Genomic DNA, 17,538 nt, shown 5'->3' with positions numbered 1-17,538 from the left:
TTGAACAGTTTGTTAAACTATGTTGGCAACAAATGGCAACAAGTAATCACGTGAGTTTCAATAAAGCAAAATAATTTTTAAACAGCGCTGTCATATTACCTTAGTAAGGAATCATAAATAACGACACATAACCAACGTTAAGAGGATCTATTTATGTTCTGTGAAAGGAAAAAACAATATATCAGATTTTCGTCACCAAATATCGGTATTGAAATCATTTTTTCAAATCTCATATCTGTCAGCCTCTAATTATCTCTTTGTATGCTTGGCTCTACTTCTTGCCATCTTTTCATCTTTATTTTGGTCTGGTCCCACGTTAACCTGGAAGGACAACCAATGTCACAGTATTTCTTTTCAATTTGCACACCGGGGTCATAAGTAAATAAACACTTCACAGACGGCTAGGCGGCACAGAGGTGCTTAGAACAGGGCTTGATTTGAATGAGTAATGGCTGAAACTGTCAATTAAAGCAGGAAAAACAGAAGGGGGTATGGGGGGGGGGGGGGGGGAGGGGGTGAATATTTTGGTGTGGTTTAGTGCTTGGTCAGTTAATGAACGCCCATGAGAAAACAACAGTCCACAATAATATTCTAACCAAAAAAAAGAGGCTGAAAACACAAATTAATGACACAACAGTTGCAAGTCTTGCCACAGAGAAGTAAATGACAACACCACTGTAGACCAATAGTGGTTTGATGTCGAGGCTTTGCTACTACCCACTGTTTCTTCCATTAATTATTGAGGTGCCTGGCCATAACACTCCCTGACTGCCACATGTCTGGCCCCTGGAGTTTTCAGATATCTAAGTTCCCTTAATTGGTTCTCCCCCCAGCAGAAGTATACTGAAAAGCAATGGCGGGTTTCAGAACATCAAGCACAATGACCAATTTGTGCTCGATTTGCTTGCTCTTTTTCACACACCGACCGTTTCTCAATAAATCAACAACGGAGCAAGCTGTTATACTGAGAGGACAGTGGCTTTCTGGAAAGAGTAAACTGGTTGTGGCAGTCAGGATGATTGGTTATAATCCATGCTTAACCCATTCAACAGTCCCTTTTAACAATGACAAAGCATTGTTTTACTCGACCTAAATGAGTGCTGAATAATGCTTTCAGTTCAGCTTTGCCGAGCTGTGCATTTAGGCTGGAAATATTCTATAGTTGTCATTTTAGAGGCAGAAGACAGCCACTCACAGTAAAACAAATGAATACTGTTTAGAGCTGGAAGTGTTGCTTTCCTCCCTATCTTCTTTTCTTGCTGAACGATCGGGAGACAAAATGAAAATTAATGGTTTTGCATTGTTGAGTAAATTACATAGCCAAACTTCATCACTTCAGAAAATCAAATGGAAAAATAGAGCTCTTCACTGTAGTTGAAACTGAAACTCAGTTGCATTATGGACCAGTTTTCATTGTCTTCTGTGCCTCTCTGATTGCAATCATTTTCTTTCCTTGTGGTTTTTCTTTTGCCTTTTCAAATCAAGTAAATTTGAAGGGAAAAAAAATGAATTTTACATCCAATAAAGGTTGCTAGAATAAATTAAAACACGAGGATAGCCTAATACCCAGAAATGATGGCTATTTTTTAAAGACAATCTTCTCATCAGTGGCTCTCTGTCTTAATTTTGCACTTAACCATTCACATCAGATAACCACTGATGAACATGCATGAAAGCTGGCACATGTTGAGCTAATTAGAGACAATCAGCAAGTGAACTGGAAACCATGAGCCAGTCGTGTTGCTGTATCGATACATACTGTAGAAGCTCTATACTGTAAAATAGAGCTTCTTAAAAGTATCACGAAAGACGAAGGCTACGTTTTTATGGTTTCCTTGGCTTACTGCATCCATCTTGGATTAGTTGTAAAATCATACCAAAGTACTGAAAGCCACATTTCCATAACTTTTGTGCTTTAAAGCACTTTAAAAAGTCTGATTTGCCTAGCGATTCGACTGGTGAAACATCTCTCAGCCAATGTGTTATTGTGTAAAACTCACAATACCATCCCTCATTTCTTGATGTGCAGGTGCATCTCTCAGGTCCTGTGTAAAATCTGGGTCTTTGGTGGATTTCTTCCCAGTCATGTCCTGTCCTTTCTTAAGGACATGACTTTCAGATACTGTTAATCTGCTGTAGATAATCTTTTAAACGGTCACATCTTCTTTTGCCCTCCACTTTTCCACTTTCCTCAAACTTTTTAAGGACACACTGCACACCACGCTGAGCCATCCTAGGTTTTTGTGTAATAGTTATTTGAGAATCACTTTGTTGTCTCAAAAATGATACTTTAGATCTGTCAAACCACGTTATGTTTGCCATGAAATAAGTCTCAAGAAATTAAATAAATGATGTGTTTTTACAGCAGGCTGTTAGGAGTGCCAAGTTGTCTGTTCATCAGTTAGATGCCTCATTTTTTGATTCGATATGTCAGAGTTAGATGGCTTATCATACACAAATCTACAATTACAAGAAAGTCTGGCTTCTTGAAAGCAAAATATAAAGAAATGATGGATGGATTGAGACTTTTGCACCGCGGATCAACATTACTTACTTAACATTGTGACACCAGTGGAAGCTGTGTATACTCTGCATTACACTTAAGCTGCAGCATCTCTGTCTGGTGTGAATTGGGCCAACAGAAGGGAATTAATAGTGTCTCTAAAGTTTATATTAATATTTTTAGATAAAAAGTCGCAGAACTGTATAATGTCTCTGTTTGACTATTTTTATTTGTCCTATCAGAAGCCTTAAAGAAAGACTGATATGTATTTCAACGTTTGCCTGTCTTCAACTTTCCATCAATCATCTGTTGTTTAGTTGCACTGGAGCCCATTCACAGATCATCAGGAAGTAGTTAGTTGCCTTAATATGCTGAGACAGTTCCAGGGCAAAAACAGCCTCTGCCAGCAACAGAGCAGCAGTGGAAGAGACAGCCTAGTCCTTCACTCCACAAAAACGCAAAGGGCTTAATTAGTGTTTTGTCTGTTTTTTTTTAGGCCAAGTTAATTCTCACCTTTCAGCCTGGATGATGACCTAGAACCTCCCTGTCTGAGCCCCCTGAGTGTCTCAGACAGATGGAGAAGTCAAGCACAGTAGGTGACAATGTTTCCATACCGTGTTTGAAGTTACGTTGTGCACAGCTTGAGCTGAGAACCACTTAGAATGAAACTGTTCTCCCACACAAAACCCAATTGCTCTTGAAAGGACGTCTGAAGACAATACATGCAATGATGAATCTAAAACAAGTTCAAGTCAGAGGTGCAGTACCTGTTTTTTTGGGGCATGTCACCCTCATCCTCTGGGTGTGCAGGTTTATCGGAATAAACTCCAGAGACTTTTGAGCTTTGCAGCAGCTTGGCTTGAATGAGCAACCTGAAAACATAAACAACAGTATATGTCACAAAACCAGGTTGTGTTGGTCAAGATCTTGAAGAAGAAAGAAGAAAAAAAATCCTTGTACTGTAAAAGCGATTGTGTAGAAGTTATGCTGGGTATTTGTAGTAACCACAACCAAATTTTGATACATTTCCTACACAAATGATTGAAGACACCGAGTTCTTTGCTAAATTAACATGTATTTATTTCACGTTTACATACATTTAAATTGACCAGTGTGCAGTCTTTGTCAGTGTAATAATGATATATCCTGATGCAAATAATAAAAAATTGCATCAGGATATATCATTATTTCTACATTTCTCAGAAGACCAGAGGATTTCTGGCTATACAGTCCAAAAGGTCTCATGCTGGCCTATCTTGCCATGTTTCTAATGGCTCCATCACCCTAAAGTAAAAGCAGGATGGCTGACTCCATGCAACTATGAAAAACTGGTGACTGCGTTGAATCTGTTAGAAACGGATTACAAGTAGCTCTGGTGACCAACTGGTCACCTGCAGTTTAAGGTGCAACACCACCAACCTTATTCGATCACATGGTAACTACACAGATTGGCCAACGGGAGCCAATCTATCTCCAAACAGTGGCAGTCTGATTTGGACTGACAACAGTCACTCTAAGAAAAGTCAATTTGCAGTTGAAGGTTTGCAAATAATAATCACTGTCCAATACAGTGGTTTATTGTGGGAGTTACGTTCTAAAAATAACCTGCGATAGGTGAAATCGGCGAAGTAGCCAACTTTATTTTTTACAATTATTATAGATGTTTTAAGGCTGTAAAACCCCTCACTATACACTTTTATAAGACAGGCATGAACATTTTCACACTTTTCTCTCCTGTTTAAACACTCTCAAAGTTCAAACCTTTGTAGAAAAACAAGTTTAGTATTATAGAATGAAACCAAAAGCACCCACGGGTGCCTCTGACGGTGCAAAACGTTTCGTCGACATTGTAGTGTTTGTTGGGGAGAAAACTTACAAATATACAGTGCAGCACTTCAGAGTCACACTGCTAGCGATCGAAGATTTATGTAAATTTTACAAGGTGAACGCATTCTGTACTGTACAGGAGACACGGCATGGAGGAGATTGATTGACAATGGTCTACAGCCAATTAGGATGCAGAACACAATGCTCTGTGAAAAAAAAAAAATTAAAAAAAGCAAAATTGCACTCAAAAAAATCCGCGAAACAGCGAGGCTGCGAAAGGTGAACCGCATTATAGCAAGGGACCACTGTATACACATGCATAAAGATTGCAAACATGTAGCAATCAATCTGAGTCCATCTGTGCTGATATAATTAGTTAACGTGAATGTCTGTGTATGTAGACAGCAACATATTTGTTATTCAAGTGCCATCTGATAGCAGACTGACCATTTTATCATCATGACAGACAGCAACTGAGTGTAAGTGCCGTCCTCAAAGCAGCCATTTCAAAGGCAGTGAGATTGCAAGTTCATTGCATAAAGTCGAAATAATGTTCTCCAATCACTGTCTTCACTAGTGTGACTGTATCATAATGTCCTGCAACATAACTTTCAGCTGTTTTAATTTGCTCCTCTTAATGTCAGAGTATAATTCCCTGAGCAAATTGTATCTTTTTTCTGCAATATTAGTCATTTGGTCTTCCTTTTGAGTCTTTCATATAAAAAAAAACCCCAACCCATATACCACATACATTCCAACATATTTGGCGTTGCAAATACAAAGTGTTTCTCTGAAAAGTGCAAAGCTGTGTCACTGTGAAGAATGTTCTGATTTTATCTAATGATGTTTTCATGCTTATTCACTGTGTTACACCATAAACTGTATTCAATGTGCTTTGATTTGAAGCAACGGTGTTCTATTACTTTTAAACCATATATCTGAGTTTCAAAGTGGTTCATCATGTCTGCAGCCTTGTCATTTGTCAGCCTATTGTATTATAGAAAGCCCTTACTGTCTGCTACAGCTACACCACATTACATTACACGGCTTTTCACTTCATCAGTTCATGTGGCAAGGGACAAAGACACAGAGGCAGGAAGCATTAGATAATAAGTTAAATATATGATCAATTGTTCTCTTGATTGATTTACCAATGAAAAGAAAACCCCTGCGCAATTCAGTGACTTGAGATCTATTTAATGCACGACTGAGTGACAAAAGGGAATACAAAGCAAATTAAAATCGATTTAAATTAGAAGTTGTTGAAGTGGCTGCAGTGCAAATTCAGATATACCTCTATGGATGCGGGGACTTTTACAACTTAATTGCTACAATATGCCGTATAAACGGAAGACATTTGTTCGTTCTCCGTCAGAATTGGTCACTTAATGAATCTGACTTCAGAATACAGCCCCAAAAATAGAGCACAGTTTCACATTTCGCAGGACTTTAAGATAACTGAGAGGACAATTTTCCCAAACAAACAATAACCTTTAAATAAAATGTCAGAAAGTAATCATACAGTTTTAAAATACTGTAAGCTATGAAGAAATTATTGTAATTAATTCTTTCATGTTCACCATCATGGACTGGACTGTTAAACCAAAATACCCTACCTTTTAATGTGCATCAAGACTGTTTAACACACAGTTGGAACCCAGCAAAGTCAAAATCAGCTGACTTGCAACCTTGCAATAACCTCTAATTTATGGTGTAATGCTTTGAGCACAGTACTTTATGTCCTTTGCAAACACTACTCTGTTCAAAATGTCCAATTAAATGTTCCTGCCAAATGACATTCTTTGTTTTTGGCTCATATTTAAGCTCAAAATCATTTTCTGACACTTCAATTTGGCTGCTCATATCCAACAGGGGTCATTAGCCTTTTGAGCATTCAAATACACTCGAGCAAAAGAGGCACTGCAATCTTTGCAAGTAGAAGTAATTGAGTTATAAAATATATAAATATATCCCCTTCAAGCTCGGCTCCTCTACCAGAGGCATGGAGGTTAACGGTCCTGTGCAGTATCTTTGGTGTTCCTATGACTGCAAACTTCTGGACAGAGATCTTGGATGTTGTTTCTGGAATCTGCTAGTTGTTGGAGCTGCTCGCCAAGTTTGGGGGTCACCTCCCCGAGTGCTCTAATTACCACGGGGACCACTGTTGCCTTCACCCTCCACAGCTTCTCTACCTCCTCTTTGAGTCCTTGGTATTTCTCGAACTTCTCGTGTTCCTTCTCCCTCACGTTGCTGTCACGTGGTATAGCTTTCTATCACTACAGCCGCCTTCCTCTGCTTGTCCACCAGATGACTTCCAGATACAGACGGACCAACTTCCAGACAGACCAAGAAGTCCCACAGGATCTTAGCTCAGTCATCCTCAACCAATCTGGAGGGCATATCCCATTTTGACCTTGACACTTACAGACCCTGCACCTTGTTGTTACGTGCTGGATTATCTCAGGGCCATTTCCACACAGCCTGAACCGTCGGGTCTTGCCTGCTATGGTTCAGAGTGTTTAAATGAGAAGCTGCATCTATTCATTCTGTTTTATAAAAGCAATTGCAGCATTAGGCCGATCAGGTGTTTTTATTCAGCAGTGTTATATTTAATATCGCAAAGGCTTGTCTTGTGATGACTTTTCCAGAATTTGTGTGTCGATGTGTCGATGAATGCCAAGCTTCTTGAGACACATTAATAGTCTGTCTGCACACAAAGGCTGTGGGCAGACAAACCTACTTTTGCTGATGTGGGAAACACATCATCACATTCCTTTAAGCCAGAGGAAGTGACTTTTTTCCCCAGGAAAAACCCACCAGGAAAGAATAAAAACTTTCCTGTGCAGCAGTTTGTATCAGCATTACAGGATAAACAAACATTCCTTATTTAGGAGGGGATTCATAAAATATTCTGGTTAGTCGAAGACATTCCTGTCATATTAACAACACCAAAAATGTCCAGAGTGTGAAATTCTGGCATCATTTCTAAATGTTTTAGAATGATTTTATTGTAACAAATTGCTCGTGTCAGTAATTCGTTTACTTAACATGTTTAATTTGTGTGTGAGTGGCAGTATAGCGTGTTAACTGCAGAATAATGACTAAAACCATACTTTGCAACTCTTCTATCTGACAAGCAACATAACTCACCTTTAGGAAAACTTAACTAAGCTGTACTGAATCTTCTCCTCCTGTAATCACTCTTGAGGCAACAGACCAATAGCCAACAATCAGAGCCTCAGCACTATTTACGATCTATGTTGACACAGAAGATAGATGAGAAAACCTGTAACCCGCCACAAATTTTTAACATCATTTGGCAGGAAGGCCAGAGATGAAAACAAACTCACTGCAACTCAATTACAGCATATAATGGTGCAACTGCTGACCCACTCAAGCTGAAATGTGTTGTCTCAAAAATGGATAACACTAATGACTCAGCTGGAGACGTTGGAGATGTGGCTGGTATTTTTATGAGCGCTGAAATCAATCATGTCTTCTTACTAAGGTGGCAGATTTGCTGCCCTTTATCAAAGTGAAAAAATAGACAGATGCCGTTTCTAGCTAAATATACATTCTGCTTAAAAATACAGTGCAAACCAAAGCATGAGCAGTTTTCAATGCTGCAATCAGTCAGTACTACGTACTAGTAAATCATTCGACATTCAGCAATTCATATAGTGCTTTTATTACCTTTATACTATGAGCTTATATAACCTCCACAACATGTCTAAAGGTGTAATCCTAAAGCCAATCATAGTGTGAAGGGTGCCCAGGGATTAGCTAAACAGCACAAGGAGTTTTAACAGTTCTGTCAGGCTGTATTTTGCTAATTTCTGATATCACCACAATGACATTTTTAATTGAGTAAATTAGCTCATCATGGCATGCCAACACATTTTCATTACCGCTATATAAAATGAGCCCAACACGCGCAAACTGATATTTGACCTAAATATGTTGCTGAATGAAACATCTAAAGGATCAGAACCACAGGACAAAGTTTCCACAGGACTGTATAGAGGCGCGTGGAAATTTTGTCCTGTGGCTTTGAACAAAGTACTCATGATTTTATCTGTTGTGTTGGAATTTTGGCTCACTCCTCATTGTGGCCAAACATCTACACCTTTATGTTGTCTCTCCAAAGGACACTGTTCCAAAAGATTTCTTTAGATGGATCTTTTTAAACATAAGCAGTGCTGCCATGTTTTAGACAAAAGGGGGGCTGCATACAGTCCTGTAAAAACCTTCTATTTTAAATTACTATATGCTCAGTGGACCTCAAATATCAGTAGAGATTTTCACAGCAACACACAACATGTTGTAAATTTCTAGAAGCCTAAAAGAGTAAAAATTAGTGATTCACCAGTTCACCAAGTCAGTGGGCTATGACACCTAGAGGTGTTGATATATTCTAGTTTTCCAACAATCTAATAAGGTAATGATGCAACCAATCATGCTGCAACCTTTAATGAGGATTTATTCATCCAGATCAAGTTAAACTGTTGTAAAAACATTCAATTTAACTCTATACTCTTATCCCTTCTCTGTCAGCCAGGAGCTCAGGGGACCAGGCTAATGTAACTAGTGACTGTTGTAGGTTCAGTGAATTACTCATCTGATATATGTGACATAAAGGTTAAATACCAGCAGTACTGGGGGCGATCGTGGCTCAAGAGTTGGGAGTTCGCCTCTACAATGTAGCTTGCCATCACCAGTGTGTGAATGTGTGTGTGAATGGGTGGATGACTGAATGTGCCTTGGGGTCCTTGGGGACTAGTAAAGCGCCATACAAATACAGGCCATTTACGTCTTGATGCATTCTCAATCATCCAGGGAAGTAAATCTCCAAAAAGTTGATTCTGTTCTTCTGGACGTAGCGTTTTGTGGGAGAAACGTTTCGTCACTCGTCCAAGTGACTTCTTCAGTCTCAGCTGACTGCAGGTTTCCCCAATCTTATAAACAGTACATTTGCATAATGACTGAAACCAGCCCACTGAAGGAACAATGGGCTGGGAGGTCAGTTCCTTAATCTTAATTACGCAAATTCTCATGACCATTGATCAACAACCACTGACCAAAACCCACTGATCAAAACCCACTGATCAAAGACCACTGATCAATGGCCATGAGTACCATTCACAGACAGTTGGGGAATGACCTGACCTGCAGTCAGCTGAGACTGAAGAAGTCACTTGGACGAGTGACGAAACGTTTCTCCCACAAAACGCTACGTCCAGATGAACAGAATCAACTTTTTTGGAGACAGGCCATTTACCAATTACTGGCCAAGATCCAGTAATTATATACTCAAATTTTTCGAGCTTTTAAATAGTTTTCTGTATTTATGTTTTTTGTTCCTCCAGAAGATGAGTGAACATTATCCTATATGTCTGCCTGACAACTAAATGAACATTTTAAAAAAGAGCCAACAACCAGTATGTATGAAGTCTTACAGATCAGTGTACTTCTGTCCATATGACAGACGACAGATCATGTTCGTGATCCTGTGGTGCTGAGAGGACAGCAGGTTTTTTTTCTTTCTTGAATCCATGCAGAGAGACACCATGTTGTAGAGACACGGGAGAATTGAACACATGCTGTGTGAGCAGTGGTATTGGTCTGACAGGACCAATGTTCCCTCTAATTTTTCATGTGTCTGAGCGAACACACCAACTCCCTGAGCGGTCCCTTGGACCACTGTGAGCAACAGCAGACGTGTGCACTGTGGTCACGCCAGCATCGAATCCACCCAAGTTACATGGTTTATTAAAATAATCAAATTACAGCATTTACATTTATGTTAGACTACTTTTAATTAACTGCTTTAGCCCACTTACAATGAAAAAAAAAAACAAACAAACCTGTGTAGTATGTTAACACTATTGGAAGTAAAAATAAGTTGAACTCCAATTTTAACTTCTTCTTCTTTTTTTTTTTTAATGACCAACGTTGGGCAATTCATTATATAGTTACTTCTTCAAAAAAGTAACTGAGTTATGCAAACAACAACATTTTCTGCAGCTGTTTACCTAAAAATGCAGCCATTTCAAACTATTTACAGAACAATCAGCTGTTCTGCATCAATTTTGATGCCACACAAATTATTTGTGCCACTCCAAAAAATAATTTCTGTCCACTATGAGATAAAGGAGAACAACAGCCTGGTACCCGCAGGCCTGACAACAGGAGATGTATCACTGCTGTAACACCTGTAACATTCAGCAGTCACCTCATTGTTCTGAACGCACAACAAAACTATTGACTACACAACAGACTAACTACACAAGATTTGCGCTAAACGTCGCAAATCTCTCACATCTCAAAACCGCTGTCACTCCTAAAGGGTGGGGGTGTGTTTTGGTTTCATCTTTGCTCACAGGTGGAGAGTGCTTTCGAGCGTTTTCCTGATAAAATGCTGATTTTATCGTTTCTTCCTGAAGTAAATATAAACAACGATAGTATTCAGGAAGAAAACCAAACATTGCAGATATATTTTTATCATAACTCTGGATTTACTTGGCCAATCAACACAATTTAAAAACTGGTATAAAGTCCACACTTTTTTCGTCAATTGTTCCGTCTGTCCTGCTCACATCTCCAATGGTTGTACACGTTGTCATTACCGTGGCTTCACTCCACATCAGCCACGCTGTTTTGCTAGCTAAAACACCGGTGTCGGCACATAAGGACGCTGTCATAGCCTGTCAATGACGTTGATTAGCTGCGTATATACAAATGTGAATCACATCAGCGGCTGGACTATGGGATAAGGTGGCATCGTCTAATCCCATACGGGAGCAGCCAGTCACTCACTGACTAACACTGCAAAATAGAATTGTTAAAGTATTAATTTTAATTTCAATTCAGGTTAGATTTTTTTTTCTGTGTGCAGAGACCGTGCCAGCAGTGCGCAATTGCGCACGTGCGCAGCTTAGAGGGAACATTGGACAGGACTATGATTTAAACAAGTGTGTCATGTCTGACGTCATTCGGTCCTCATTTTTAACCTGCAAAACAGAAAATGTATGTGAACATCTTTACCTGGAGGGAGCAGACTGTAAAGATGGCTGTCCTAATACAGATATTATGGAAAAAATATCATGTCCACCTGCCCTGCTATCTCCACAATGAGTAGGCTTTACTGTCAGCCACACAGATATATGACACTGCCTTAAACACTCAGCTCTGGGCCTTAAGCTGTAGTTATCCCATAAGCGAAGGCTCAGAGGCCTAACGTTTCACCAAAGGGATGACTGACATTTTAGAGAGGAGATTGCAGACAGTAGCGAAGGTTTAACACTAACAGGACTATGACTGCACCTTTAACTCACCAGCTGGTAAACAGTGCAAGCAGGGATGAGTCATTTATTAATGGAATGCAGTTAATGATTTGTTCACTGAGGTCAGTGCTTTTAAAAATTGGAAGAATGTTGGACCTGAACATGGAAACTCATCCACCTCCCAGAGAACTACTTCTCTTCTTTATTGTAACCATGTGCAATTTCAAAACCTTTGGATTTTGTTTTCTATAGCACCAATTTGAAAAATGTTGGGACGCTGTGTAAAAAGTAAACAAGAACAGAATGCTATGATCTGCAAATCTCATAAATCCACATTTTAATTCGAACACAAAAAACATGTCAAATGTTTAACATGAGAACTTGAGTATTTCAAGAAAAACAGAAAAAATGTTTTAAACAAGTTGGAACTGGGTCAACAAAAGTAAGTAGTACTAAAAAGAAACATTCAGAGTAACACATAATTAGGTTAACTGGGGCATTCATTGAGTATGAAATCAGCATCTTTGAAGTAAAGATGGACCGAGGTTCACCAACCTTGAAAAATCTGCATCTACAAATTGTGGAAAAACTTCATGAAAAAATCAGAGAAAATGGAGAAATCTCTGTGTGCAAGGGGACAAGGCCCAAAGTCAATATTGGATACTGGTGATCTTCAGGTCCTCGGGCAGCACTTCATTAAAAACAGGCTGGATTCTCTCATAGAAATCACTGCACTGCGTCATCCATAAATGCAGGTTAAAGCACTATCACGCAAAGAAGAAGTCATGCATGGCACGTCCTCCAGACTAACGAGGAGAGGGACCATCCAGCTTGTGATCAGCACTCAGGTCAAAGGCCTGCATTTCTAATGATATGGGGGTGTGTTAGCGTCTGTGGAAGTGACAGATTGTACATCTACAAAGGCATCATCAATGCTGAAAGGTATATACAGGTATTAGAGCGACATGCTCCCATCCTGACAACGTCTTTTTCAGGGAAGGTCTTGGATATTTCAGGAAGACAATGCTAGAGCGCTTACTGCATCTACTACTCTCTCAAAAGTCCAGCAGCTGGTCTCATCAGTTCCCAGATGTTTACAGACTATTGTTAAAAGAAAAGGCTACACAGTGGTAAACATGACCCCATCCCAACATTTCTCAGATATACTGTTGCCATCAAGACCTTATTTTATCAGTTTAAACATTTGATTTGATTTCTATGTTCTACTGTAAATAACATATAGACTTTAATTTATTTATCCCATCTAAATGTAGTACTTAGACATGAACATTTCCAAAAGAAGAGCACAGTGACAAATTAAATGAAAGTTCCTAATTTGTGTGCAGACACAAGTAATAGGACAGCCGTGCCCACTGACTTTTGTTAATGAACTCCTCTTATGACGAATGCCACTCAGTTGCCATATTTGTCACCCTTTATTTGTTCTGGTAATTATGTTTTCATTTCTTGTCCCTCCTGCCACATTTGTGCACCCACTCAACCTCCTCCACAGTCTGTCTCTTTTCGTCTCTCCCTCCCAACCTTTTTTAATCATATTAGTTATCAATAATTAATCTGCAGCAGCTTGCCCACCCAGCTTGTTTAGCAACGTCTGTCATCCTGTTAAGTTAATGCAGGACTGAATTAGAGTAGCAAGATAGGGTTGGGGGATCCTCCATGTATTACAGCATCTGGACCACGCAAGTGAGTTGTCAGGAACTATAATGACCAACACCACATTATCCTTTCCCTCAACCCCTCCTCAGAGTCCAGGCAGGCAGCACCGAGGCTTAGCCATCTTTATTTCTTATCAGCTGGGCAAAGCAACAAAGGAACAGAGACAAATATCTCATTATGTGGACGAGGGTACTCAGTAGAAAATTAATCACCAGCCGTAATGTTAATATGTGCATAGTAAGCTGAAAAATGTATAGGAACATGCTGCTGCGAGGGAAAGAAACAAATTCAGAATGATTGGTCTTTTATACGTTTGCTACTCCTGTAAACGGATAACAAATGTATAAAAATGATTCTGTTCTCATTTTATTTAATGGGACTGTGTCTTTGAGGGCGTAAGCTTGAGAACAAGCCCCATACAGAGTGCAATATCCTGTACTGTATATGCATGCTGTTCATACGAGCTTTTATCTAGCTTTTGAAGTTCAAACTATATGCAACACATACATCACCTTTGTATTTCAGAATGCATTTTCAACAACACCTCGTCATTGCCAAAATCACGCGTTCGGCATCTACCTGTTAAACCCTGGGACAAATGAGAAGCAGACTAATTACTTCCCGTCTTCGCGTTAGACCTAACTGCATGGATTAATTTTATTATGTAAAACATTTGCAGAAAAGATTGCACGCCAAGTAACTGCATACTAAATGGAAGGTTGGATATTTATAAATGAGATGTGAGACTCATGCTTTTGTTTGCTCCTGGCACAGGGCTGTATCAGTTTTGATGCGTTTTTGGGCAACAAACACAGACGAGCACATGGCCATGTACATATTTTATTTGCCCCTGATGAAACCTGCGTTGCTATGGAAACTCTTTTAACAGGAACTTCTCTTTATGCTTTCACCCCAAAATCGATCCTTGAGTTCAAAGTTTTCCTTTATGTGTGCACTTAACCCATCGGGTCCGAGGATACTTCAGGATTTTGATCCAAGACTGGGCTAAATCAGACACCTGTACCTATCCTCTTTACAGTGTTCTTAAGGACCCTCGACTATGTGAGCAGATGATTTTCACCATGACGGGACAACATCGTCAAGGTGAAAGGAATGCTTTCACAGATCTCCACACAGCCCCATGAAAAGCTAAATACATCCTTACTGCTTACATAGAAATTAAGAGGGTAAGTAGCAGTGCTGCTAATCAGATTCAGCTGATTAAATGGTCATTAGCAAGTATGGACACCTTTGTTAAAGCAGAAGTTTTGCTCTGGTCTGAACTAGTTCAGACTCTGAAATGCTCAAAGAAACTGCAAAAATAAGAACTGCAAAAAAACCAAAGAAAACCCCCCAAAAAACAAGACCTACATTTCTTGAAAGGGTTGCCAGGAGACAGTCTATCCTTTTTAAAATAAAGTATTGATAATTCATCAAACACAGCATATCAGCGCAAACACCTCAAACCTACTGTGAAGCATGGTGGAGGACGGGTATTGATTTGGGCTTGTTTTGTAGCCACAAGACCCGGGCCCCATGCGGGCATTTCAGTGCCATGAACTCCTCTTTATACCAAAGTATGCTAGAGTCAAATGTTAGGCCATCTGTCTGACAGCTGAAGCTTAGCCAAAACTATTTCATGCAAAAACACAATGACCCCAACTATAGCAGCAAAAATACAGATACCGTGTTTTAGCCAGCCTCAACCTGACTGAAACACTGTGGCACAATATTGCAATGTTTGCAAACCTCAGTGAAGAAGAGTGGGTAAAAATGTATTCACAACCATGTAAGAAACCGAGAAAGTCTTGCAAAGTTATTGGTGCTAAAGGTGGTTCTACAAGCTTATGATCGAGATGTACTTAGTGTTTTACAGGACTGCATAAAAGCCTTCTTTTTCAAATGTCTGTGTGTGATGTGTATGTATGTATGAGCAATTTAGAAGCCAGTTTGTGTATTTGTCTGACTTCGCATTTGTGTGCATGACTACATGTGTTGACACAAACGGGAATATCAAATTCAGAGATAGGTGCAGTTATCATACCGTTAATCTTGTCCATTTCAGCCAAGGTCTCTTGGTAGGAGCTGATTATTCCTGCATATCGTGTCATCACCTCCTTCCGTAAGTTGTCCCAGTGAGGGGAAAGATCTCCCAGCTCCTTTAGATCCTGCACCCTACAAATAAACACAGATCTGTGAGGACCATTGAGGTATTATTGTAGTGCTTTAGCTAGTGTTGTGCCACTTTCATAGTTTTTATACTTCTTTCAAAGGAACTTAATCTTTTAGTTCAGGTTCAAAAAACTATTAGCAAACCTCTTAAAACACAGACAGAAGTTAAAACATACTGAAACATGCACGCATCCTGAGCCAGATAAATGCAACTTTAAACCCCAGGCTAAAATATCTGGTGTCCGCTGATCCACTTTGGCCTTTCAAATTCTCCCCTCACTACTCTTTCTTCTGCGATTACTAACTCTTCTGCTGTCTGTGTATACTGAAACAAGCAGGTGTCTTTCAGTTAGTTGCGCCTGCAGCTTTATGCCATAATAATTTGTGGTCTTTCTTTTGGAAATAATTGCCAATATGCATCAGTCTGTGCACATTTGTGTCTTGTTTGTGTGTGGAGCAGCTGATTTCCAGCTAGGATGCATAATCTCTTTCTTTGGCAAATAATTTGAATATGAAAGGGAATATCAGATAGACACAGATAATCAACACACTGTCCCTGTGGCAGCCAACCAAGTAAATGCCAGAGATATTATAGAAATTAGAGGTTAAAGGAGGCTTTATACGCTCCTCTGATCACAAATTACAAATGTAAATCAGCTATTTTTAGATACCAGAATTAGAATTTAGGATTTTACACAGCAAATGATTTGACCAAACCAACAAGACAAGGAACTGATTCCCCTCAAAACAGAAAAAAAACAACCATGCTTTCATCCATCAGTTAGTTTTATCTTCTTATCTTTGAAGGCGCTGCAGGAAACCTGGAGCCTATGTTAGGTGACATTCGGAGAGAGGTAGGGTACATCCTGAACAGGTTGGCAGTCAAACAGTGCACCGCATTGTTTATCAGCTGATTAGAAATAAGAAACAGTTTCTTCTGAAATGCCACAGCAACTGTGAGGTCATTCAGTAACCGTGTCAAAAACAAGAAATTAAATCACAATTATCTGCGTGGGCTTATGCTTATGAAGGTGAGGAAAGAATATAATTCAATAGGTTTAAGCATTCATCTCAATTTATATCCACATACATGTAGGCTGTGGTCACATATCAAAGATTTTCTTGATCCTTTTCATAATTAATCAAGTTTTAATCAAACTTGGACCTTGAAACCAACTGGAAGCCACAATATGGGCAATTCTGTAAACACACTGTGCATGTGGTTAAATTGTAAGTTCTGCTTATGATGTATAAAGATAGACTTGATGGAAGTAAGCATATTTCAGTAGAATGCAAGAGTACCACTTGTTTGTCAGACCAAATAAAAGTAATTACATCTAAGTCTTTGCCAGAATAGACACTGAGATAAGTAACTAATGGATCACTCCATACTAAATCAGTCAATTCTGAGTAAAATTCTCACCTGACAAGATACCCTACATTAAACATTATCCCCAACTATCTCAGGGCCACAAGTGTTTCACCCCTTATACCTGTGCACAGTGCTACTGCAAAGACTAAATTAGTCTTCACCTGCTCTTGTCAACCACAGCTATTTTCAGCTGCCCTGGCTATCTTCCCAGTGGCTTTCTCCGGCTGTTTGGGTTACATCCTCATCCTCATGGGAAATTGTGGAAAGCCACCTAAATAGGGAATAAGGCTACTTGTCATTCTTTGACAAGAGCCTCATCGATCAAATGCTGGTATTCTTCAGTTGGTGAGAGACTGCTGACCTCTTTGTCCAAAAGGATGATAGTGGGCAATCTTAACTACTCCTGATGGTACTTGGCGGCCTGTTGGATCAGCTGGTCAGTGTTATTTGGTTAGATAAAAAATAGGTGTGAACCTGATAGTTAAAGCTATAAAACTGGATGAGTCCTCCAAACATCCTGGGACACTTTCTGTTTGGATACAACATACACATTGGTGAGTAGATTATATGTTAATCTGTGAATAATAATAGACCATAACATATTTAAACTTCTAACAGGAGCATCTCTCAAAACTCTTCAGTGCCACTGGGCAGTATTTATAGATCTTGAAAGTAGGGTCTCATGGTCTTGAAGTGGATCCTTC

At 39.4% G+C, this 17,538-nt stretch overlaps 1 protein-coding gene across 8 annotated transcripts in view; it reads right to left on the bottom strand.

The window, feature by feature from the left end:
- inpp4b (inositol polyphosphate-4-phosphatase type II B) overlaps positions 1-17,538 on the bottom strand; it is a 177,832-nt gene that overhangs the window by 44,089 nt on the left and 116,205 nt on the right. For all 8 annotated transcript variants that reach the window (XM_085276578.1, XM_085276577.1, XM_085276579.1 and 5 more), the window contains 2 exons: positions 15,335-15,465; positions 3,271-3,375 (listed from right to left, as the gene is read on the bottom strand). In XM_085276578.1, the coding sequence (XP_085132704.1) occupies positions 3,271-3,375; positions 15,335-15,465 (236 nt within the window). The remainder of the gene's footprint in view (positions 1-3,270; positions 3,376-15,334; positions 15,466-17,538) is intronic.

Source organism: Mchenga conophoros, linkage group LG6 (genome assembly GCF_057382185.1).
Source record: "Mchenga conophoros isolate Kocher_MC1m ecotype Shallow Benthic linkage group LG6, M_conophoros_male_GT1.1, whole genome shotgun sequence".
In the NCBI taxonomy this organism is placed as follows: Eukaryota; Metazoa; Chordata; class Actinopteri; order Cichliformes; family Cichlidae; genus Mchenga; species Mchenga conophoros.
The sequence above is the reverse complement of the archived record's forward strand: the minus strand, read 5'-3'. Positions and strand labels throughout refer to the sequence as shown.